Genomic DNA, 9,104 nt, shown 5'->3' on the forward strand with positions numbered 1-9,104 from the left:
ACTGAGGTAGATAACAGAAGAGTTTGGCTTACTCTAGACCTTTTCTAACTTGATTTCATAGAAACTGAACTTAAGGATAACTCTTTTTCAATGGAGTTTCATCTGCTAACTCCCATAACAAAGGACGGAGTTAGTCTTTATGTTTTGGTAAACCTTCTGTCTAGTATAAACAGTAGCATCTCTGTGGAGTCTTTCTAGCCTGACACCAAGTTAAAATGATAAAGAATAAACAAAGTGGAAACATTTGTAAAAATGTAATTACAACTGTTCAATATTAATTTTGGAATTGATAAGCTCAACCTCTAACCTTCTCTTGTTTGGAAAATGTCCAGGCTGGATGAGGCTCTGAGCAATTTGAACTAGTGGAAGGTGTCCCTGCTCATGGGAGGCGGGTCAGAACTAAGGGTCTGTTCCAGCCCAAACCATGGGCTGGAAATTCCATGAATTTTTTTTTTTTGCAACAGAGATTGTGAGAATTACCACAAAATTCTTCACAAGGAGAAGGGGCTTCATATCAATATCAGAGTGATTTGGTTCCTTTTCTGTAAGCAATATAACTAGCCTCCTTCTGAAAGAATTTCCTTGCATTTTAGAAAAACTTTCTGAAATTTTTAAGATAATTTAATTCCCTTCACTTGCTCTCAGGATTTCTGCTCCCGTCATGTTAGAGAAGTTCTTGAAGTTTATGATGAGATGACACTGTTCTTACTGCATTGAGTTGTTTTGTAAAGATATTGTACATTTGGGCTTCCTAGTTTTTTTGTTTGTTTTCCAAACTAAAGACAAATAGGGCCTATCTAAGCTATAGCTTTCATTTACATCTAGAAGAAATCTGAAATTATGACTATTTAAAAGAACTCCATGCCATGGGATCAATAACTAATACACTTATTTAAGTCAGATAATTGACTCCATAAAATCTCCCAAACACTAAACACTGCTAAAGATAAAGCATGCTAATATCCACAATAATGTAATTGGAAGAAATATTTATCATATAAACCAATCTGTGGAAAGGAACTGAATTCTTCAGTCCGAATATGTTTTTGTGCTCTCTTTTGTTTTCCAGAGGAGACAACACCCTTGGAAAGCATGCATGGTCCAAGAAAGGACCTAATGATTAATGAAGAGCTTCATTTCCAGTGTAGGAAAGATCTTTGAGTAGAACATATACAGAAAAGACATAATAAGGAACCAAGAACCTTATTCCAGACCTATTTGGATGTTTCTCTATGCCAATAGACACAGAGATCTGGATCATGTGTTTGTACAACCAGCTCAATACCATAAAAGCCCCCTTGAAACTGTAAATCAATACTGAAGTAATCTAAACCAACTTTTGCTTTTTCTTATGTAGATCTATGAGGATTTCCCAACCAAAACTAAATTTGACTTACCAACAGGAATATAAGGGTAAAAAATGCATATAAATTCTAGCATGCAAGAATAATGAACTGATACATGATACTCTTAGTGGGATCATCAACCAAATATTTTCCTGTATGATAGGTGTAATCATCCTCTGTTACTCTCAATGTAAAACACTGAACATTTTTCAAAGCCTCTTTGCAGTTTCAGAAAATAGGATGAAATCTAAATATTGGGTGAAAAAGGTAGGCAAAAAGGGAATCCTTAAACACAATTAAATGACAAATATCATTAATTCACCACCTCAGGGAAAAAAAAAACAAACTCTGAACCAAAACCCTTCAATGCTTCCAGTACAGATTAACACAATAATACGGTTTCATTTACTTAACTGTAGGTCATGGTAGGACAGCAAACAGGCAAAAGAAAACTGCTTAACCTAAATGTACAGTTTGCAGAATTCTGAGGTATATGCTACACATGCCAGTGAAATGAGAACTCGAATTTCATAGTCGTACAATGACATTTCAGATGAGACACAATATAAGTTAAACTCATGTAAGATGACTTTCTATGGCTGATAAAAGTACATGTGTGACATATGCTAATTGGCTGGCAACCATAACAATGCTGTTTTCCAGTACAGAGATATCTGGTTCACACATTCTTTCAGATCTTTGTAATCAGATGAAAAACACAGATACAAGTGCCAAGACTGTGCTGTATGTCACAAACAAACAAAAAAGAGTACATATCTTATGAATATCTACATACATATGTATCCATCCAGGTTACTGTTCAAATGTTGATTAATGAGCTACTGAAATAAAACTTCATATTGCATTTTTGAAATAAAGTATTCTACAAGATAACATTTAATTAGTTAATTATGGTGCAAATTCTTTGTCAGAACTCATCCTTTGAATTCTTCCAAGGATTTCCTCTCAAAGTTAATCACTCTGATTCAGTGAGCAAAGGAAGGGCACAGGATATGCACAGCTAGTGGAACATCAAACCCATCTAATGGAACATCAAACCCATCTCACTGATGGCACAGAGGTGCAACAAGTCATTTGGTAAGTTTACTGAAGTATTTAATTATCTACCTTAAGCCTGCTTTAAAAGCAGTACTTAGTTTTAGGGAAAGTGTTTGCTTAAAAACAGGACAGAAAACTTCACTTAACCACCCTTTTCAGAAACTATACAAGTGGTTATACTCCTCTCCTCACACTAGATTATCTTCTATTAAAAGGGAGAGAGAATTTCAGTATGTGATAACCAAGAATGACTTTTTGTGTTGAAAATTATTTTAAAATAACATTTAGGCCCTGCTACATGCCATTGACTAAAGTTTCTGCAGGAGAAGGAGTCTGAAGGCAGCTCAGCTTGCTTGTCTGAGGGTGAGAAATTTTGATGCAGTGAAGTTTTTTTGGGATCTTCTGTTGACAGCATAGATTTTTAGCAAAATCTGAAAACCACTCTGGTTGAAAGATTATTGGATATTGAAAATTATATCTCTGGTAAATTTCCTGCAGGGAAGGACAATTCTGAAAGTTCCTAGACTGCCTTGGCTGGCAATTTCTTAACACAAATATTAGAAAGACCAGCTAGGAGTAATGCACCTTTTGATCTCCTGTCCATAAACAGGGAAAAGCTGGTGATGAATAGAGCCAACAGCTACAGAGAGCAGCTTGCCTTGAGGTGAGTTGAGGATCTTTGAGAAAGGATACACACTTAAATAGCACAGTTAGGACTCTTGAACTTCAGGAGATGGAACTTTAGCTTGTTTAAGCAACTGCTCATCAGATTTCCCAAGGAGACTATCATTGGAAAGAGACTGAAGAGAGCTGGCTGAGCTATACAGTCCACTGTACGGGGAATTATGTCCAAAGAACTGCTTAGTGCACAAGAATTGCTTAGTGCATATGGTCTCTAATTAATATGCAAAAGTAGATCATATAGAAGTGCAAACAAGAATGGGAAACAAAAGGATATAAAATCAAGACTTTGTCACTTAGAGACAAAAGTAAAGCCAAGGAAGGCCAAGGCCCAGCCATAGCTAAAACTGATGAGAGACATAAGGGAATTGTGTAAGTATGTTAGTAGCTGAAGGAAGCTTAGACAAAATATGCCTGTTAATGAATGAGGAAAATAACTCAGGAATAGCTTATACAGAAAGTTTTGAAGTCCTTAGTATCTTTCTGCCTTGGTCTTCACAGGCAGTGCTTGATCCTCCCTGCATACTAGCTTGATTTGGGAAAGGGAGGGATGATCAACAGCCAAGGAGAAGCAGGCTAAAGCTTACTGAGAAAGACTGGATGTATTTAAATCTACAGGCCAGGTAGGACTCACTAAGACGAAAGCTCATCACCATGATCAGGGTGATTATGAGAGATTCCTGATGGCTAGAAAAGGGTGGTTTGTTATGCCCACCTGCAATAAAGAGGGGAAGGATGACCGAGGGAAGTACAGCTAAACAGCCTCCTCTAGCTCACTAGGAAGATGGCAGATTACATCATGTCCCTTGGAGTCAATTTCTAGCTATGTGAGGGACAAAAATGTAATCAGGAAGTGGCAAGAGCAATTTGCCAAAAGCAAATAATGCTATAGGCTGGCAGGTGATGTAATAATAGCTTGTACCATTTGAACAGCAGTTACAGGAGTGAGTGAGCCCATCTTCTGGGGAGTGGCAAATAGCATCACAAGCAATGGTCACATGTTGACATTTTGCAGGACATTCAGAAAAACTAGATAAAGACTGTAGCACTGGAAATGGTTATTAAGAGAGGCTGTGGAGACTCTGTGTTTAGAAATTCAAATGTCAACTACACAGAGACATGGCTTGACCTGCTAGAGTGCTGGCAACTAACCTGCCTCCTGCATGAAGTTAGCCTAGACAATCTCCAGATGTTTGTTGATGTTTTCAACCAACATTTCTATGATTGTGTAAATAGTCTGTTATTTTCTAAGATACTAAAGAATGTTCTTGAGGAAAGTTTATTTTGCAAATTTTGTAAGTGCACACTATACTAAACAATGGAGTGACTCAGGAGACAGATGATGGGACATGCCCTTTAGCTCACATCCAGCCTGCTTCCATCAGTAGTTCTTATCCTTGACAACTGTGTAAAAGACTGGAAAAAAAGGTCTCAGTCCATAAGACAAAACCATGCTGTTGAAAGTAGCAAAAAAGAAATGAAGTTCTGAATTTGCAGAATAAGTAATTTTGCACTAACATAACCGTTTCCTTTCCAACAGAGATAGGAAAGTTTGCACTTCTGGTACCCAAGCTGCACTTAGGTTTCCCAGCAAATAGTGGACTTTTCTGTCCAACATTTTCAAAAGCCCCAGCAGAAACATTTCTTATTGAAAAGGCACTAATTTCTCAGAGCAGGACTTAATATTTTCCAGCAATACAGAGTATGCAAGTCAACTGCTAATTCCCTGCTTTGGTTACTGCTGATCACATTAGTTCCCCTATGACCATTGGAGAACATCTATGTCAATACATGCTTTTCATCTTGTCCAAAGTAATATATTGTACTCCCAGTATCTAATAAATTTACCCTGCTTCTTCAACCATTAATACCTGCAGATTTTGATCATTTGTACAACACTGTTTTCAATTATGACAATTAGTAAGTACAAGACAAATACCAAAGCACAGTTAAAATCATTGTATTCTGTGGTATCTATTTGGACCATACTGAAGAATCATACCTGTATGGTACCATACCTGTATTTGGAAAAAAAACTTTAAAATATTAAATATTTTCTACAAGATAACTTTGCAGAGTACCTTCCTGAATTCTTCCATCACCTTTTCCTTTGCAGACATAAGATTTGCGTATCACCACTGTTTTCAAGTTTTAAATTTTCCTTTCCATCACTGTAATCTTTGTATTTTGGCAACTGAAACTAGACTTTGCTTTAAAGAACACCATCTTCTTTCCTGCATGTCTACTTAATGACCCAAACGTGTGGCAGTTTTTTGGTGAGAAGATCTGTGTAACTATATAGCAGTTCAGTGAAATTCATGTGCTCTAACCTGGTAACTAGGCAGTAACAGAGCTGGTTCAGTGAAAAGCTCACAAACTACAAAAGAACAAAAGGAGCAGATGCTGCTGAGAGGAGAATGCTCCTTCTGCCATTATTGTTTTGTAATAGGACCAAAAGTAAATAAAAAAATAAATTATGTAAACAAAAAGATACCACAATAAAAGCATTTTTTTCTTAAATCTGATTTCTGATGTAACTATTTTCCCCTAACCCCAACCTTTTAAAAGTTGTTAATGTTCATTAAACTTCAACCTTAAAAAATTAGCTATACTGGAATTTTTCAAGTTTCTTCAAAGGGAAAGAGAATTTAATAATATATTTACCTCTTTCTAATAAATTTACTTCTGTTAAGTACCTCAGTCTTTTCCTGATTCTTTGTCACTATTTCCCCCCTTTATCCAATGAAGGATGAAGATCTCCTTAGCATTCCTTTTCTTGATAATGTATTTATATAAACATTTTTAATTGTCTATTGCGGCAGTAGCCAGATTAAATTCTGGTTGGGCTTTGACCAATTTTCTCTCTTCATAACTTCATGGTGTCCCTGCAGTCCTTCTGGGTTTGACTGCCCCTTCTTCCAAACTCAGAAACTCTGCTTTTCTTACTAAGTTCCAGACAAGCCTTTCTGTACAGCCAGGCTGGTCACCTTCCCTGCCAGCTCATCTTTCTGCACATGGGGACAACCTGCTCCTGTGCCTTTAGGATTTTCTTCTTAAAGCACATACAGCCTTCCTGGATTCTTCAGCCCTTCAGGACTGCCTCCCAAAGGACTCCAACAACCAGGCTACAAAATCTGCCCTCCAGAAGTTCAGGGAAGTGGTTCTGCTAAATGCCCTCCTTCCTTTTCCAAGAATTGAAAACTATCTTTTTATGATTGCTGTGCCCAAAGACGTCCTCCAACTTTCACATCACCCACCAGTCCCTCTCTGTTCACAAACAGCAGGTCCAGCAGGGCCTCACTCACCAACTATAACAAGAAGTTATCCTCCACCCACTCCAGGAACCTCCTAGACTGTCTTCTCTCTGCTATTTCCAGTAGGCATCTGCTAAATTGAAGTATTCCTACAAATGCTAGTGACTTCCCTCAGCTGCTTCTCAAATGTTTAATCTACCTTTTCGTTCTGGTTAGGTCATCTGTAACAGACTCCCACCGTGGTACCTGCCTTGTTGGCCATTCCCCCAATTCTTACCCATGAACACTCAACTCTATCATCACCATCACTGAATTCTAGACACTCAAAACATTCCCTAACACACCGTGCTACCCCACCAGGTTTCCTTCCTTGCCTATCCCTTCTGGAGGGTTTCATAGCCATCCACGGCATCCCTCCAGTTGTGTGAGTTATCCTGCCATGTTCCTGTGCCATAATTTTCCTGCTGCACAGTGGCTTCCATTGTTTTAGTTCTCTGTGTGCTTCATATGGAAGGGATGTAACACCAAATTGAAAAAATTAACAGTGAAGACATTAACAACTGCAAGAACAACACTGCACAGCAACTAGAGGAAATGCCAAGACAATACTTTAACTGATATTTATTAAAGGTTAAAAAAGGGAAATCTGCCAAAAGATATATAATTCCCCTTACTCTTCTTTTAGAAGACTTCAAATGTTATTTGGAAAGATGTCAAATTCTAAAGGAGGTCCAGTGAAACTACTGCCTATTCAGAAATAAATGTAAAAAAAGCAAGCATGTAAATAAGCTTGTGAAAGTAAGTTTGACAGGACCATTCATATGTTGAACATAACTCATACATACCAATGTTTTATAGGTAGTAGGAGCAGGAGACAACTTAACTTTTCCTGAGACAGCTTCATTGAGAGAGATTTACTTCCTAAGTAAATATTTTGCCACCTTCAAGTATTTCGCTGCATTGTGCCATGGAACACATTAGAGGGATGTGGGCCACTACTGACCAAACTAGGGTATCCATCACACATACTGCCAACAGATACATTAATTTAAGTTTCAAGCATGGTTATATCATCAAAAGAGCACAGCTGACACAATGATCTCACCTGTGATCAGACAGGCCACAGAGATATAAGTTTGGTGTTAGAGCCAGCACAATCAGCACTAGCCTAGGGCAAACAAAAGGGTCTCTGTATTCTGCCCGGTGTCCAGCAGAGCTGACACACCCTCACAGAATGGGTCAGGCTGGAATGGACCCCAGCGGGTCACCTGCTCCAACCTCTCTGCTCAAGCAGGGTCATTCCAAAGCACATGGCACAGAATTGCATCCAGACTGCTCCTGAGTATCTCCAATGAGGGAGCCTCCACACCCTCTCTAGGCAATCTGTTTCAGTGCTTGGTCACCCATACAGTAAAGAAGTTTTTCCTCATGTTCAGGTGGAACTTCCTGTGTATCAGTTTCTGCCCATTGCCTCTTGTTCTATTGTTGGCACCACCAAGTAGAGCCTGGTTCCATCCTCTTAACATCCAGCCTAGATATTTACCCACCTTAATGAGGTCCCTCTCAGCCACCTCATCCTGAGCCTGAATAGGCCTAGCTACCTCAAACTTTCCTTGTAAGAGAGGTACTCCAGATCACTGATCAACTCTCTTTGGAGCTGCTCCAGGAACTCTGTATCTCTCTTGTACTGTGGAGCACAGAACTGCACAGTTCAAGATAACCAGACCAGCGTTTAGGAAACTTCAGAAGAGACTTAAATTCCAAGTATTTAATGTAAAAATTCAGTAAACAAAACCAAGCACAGTGGTCATATTAAACACATTAACACTTAAAAAAAACCCCCAAAACTTATGAGGGAGGGACTATTTTGCAAAGTATTACTTACAGGTATGGAGGCACTCCGTTACTGTAGTTGGCTTGATGAGATAGCCTTTACAGATATAGCAGGTGATATGAGGATTGAAATCTTTCACCAAGTGCTTCCTCTGAGTAGCCATTCGTGGAGCAGGAAATGCTGGCAGAGTGCTTGGGGCCAGAGAAGCAAGTCTGAGAGGCGTCGATATCCACACTTCACAAGAGCTGTGGCGCTGCTCTGTGCAACTGGACTTCTCCAGGCATTTGATCTTAATTCCTCAGGTCTCACTGAGACATGGCTCATAACTCCTGCTCCTGTGCCGGGCGAGTCATTTTCCTACCTGTAACACACGTGGAAAAGAAGAGCTGTGTGAACCTGGCCGAACAGCGGCGATGCCCCTGAGGACCAACGTCGCCATGAACTTGGCAGCGGCACGGGGCTGTAATTTACATAACAGCAGCCGCCGTGCGCCGGCAGCCGAGGTCCGAGGCCGCGCCCCCGCCCGCAGGGCTCCAGCCGCCGGCGGGACGGGCTCGGGCCCGCGGTGACAGGTGCAGGGGCCGCGGCCGCCCCAGCCCGCCCGGCACTGCCCGCCCCGCCCCGCCGGGCCCGCAGGCCGCGCCGGGCCCGCGGGGAGCAGCCCCCCCGCCGGCCCGGCCCCGCGGGACCGCGGCCGGAGAGGGCGGCGGCCGCCCGGCTCCGGCCCCGCTCGCCCGACTCCCGTCCCTCCCCTCCCGCACCTGCGGCGCCTCCCGTCCCCGCCGCGGCCCCGGCCGTACCTGGCGCAGCCCCGCGGCCTCGGGCGGGCGCCCGGCGAAAGAGAAAGGGAAACGCCGTGCGCCTCCCCCGCTCGGAGCGCTCCCTCCTCCCCGCCGGGCTGCCGCGGCCGGTCCCGGGGCGGGCGGGACG

General features: G+C 41.5%; 1 protein-coding gene across 3 annotated transcripts in view; it reads right to left on the reverse strand.

Annotated features, from left to right (window-relative positions):
- The window catches only part of PCGF5 (polycomb group ring finger 5), a 57,789-nt gene that overhangs the window by 17,090 nt on the left and 31,595 nt on the right, over positions 1–9,104 (reverse strand). For 2 of the 3 annotated variants that reach the window (XM_053983866.1, XM_053983868.1), the window contains one exon: positions 8,226–8,535. In XM_053983866.1, the coding sequence (XP_053839841.1) occupies positions 8,226–8,337 (112 nt within the window). In that variant the 5' untranslated portion in view covers positions 8,338–8,535. Of the gene's footprint in view, positions 1–8,225; positions 8,536–8,974 lie in introns of all 3 variants that reach the window. The other variant, XM_053983867.1, reaches the window with a different exon arrangement.

The sequence above is a fragment of the Vidua macroura genome, chromosome 8, assembly GCF_024509145.1.
Source record: "Vidua macroura isolate BioBank_ID:100142 chromosome 8, ASM2450914v1, whole genome shotgun sequence".
NCBI lineage: Eukaryota > Metazoa > Chordata > Aves > Passeriformes > Viduidae > Vidua > Vidua macroura.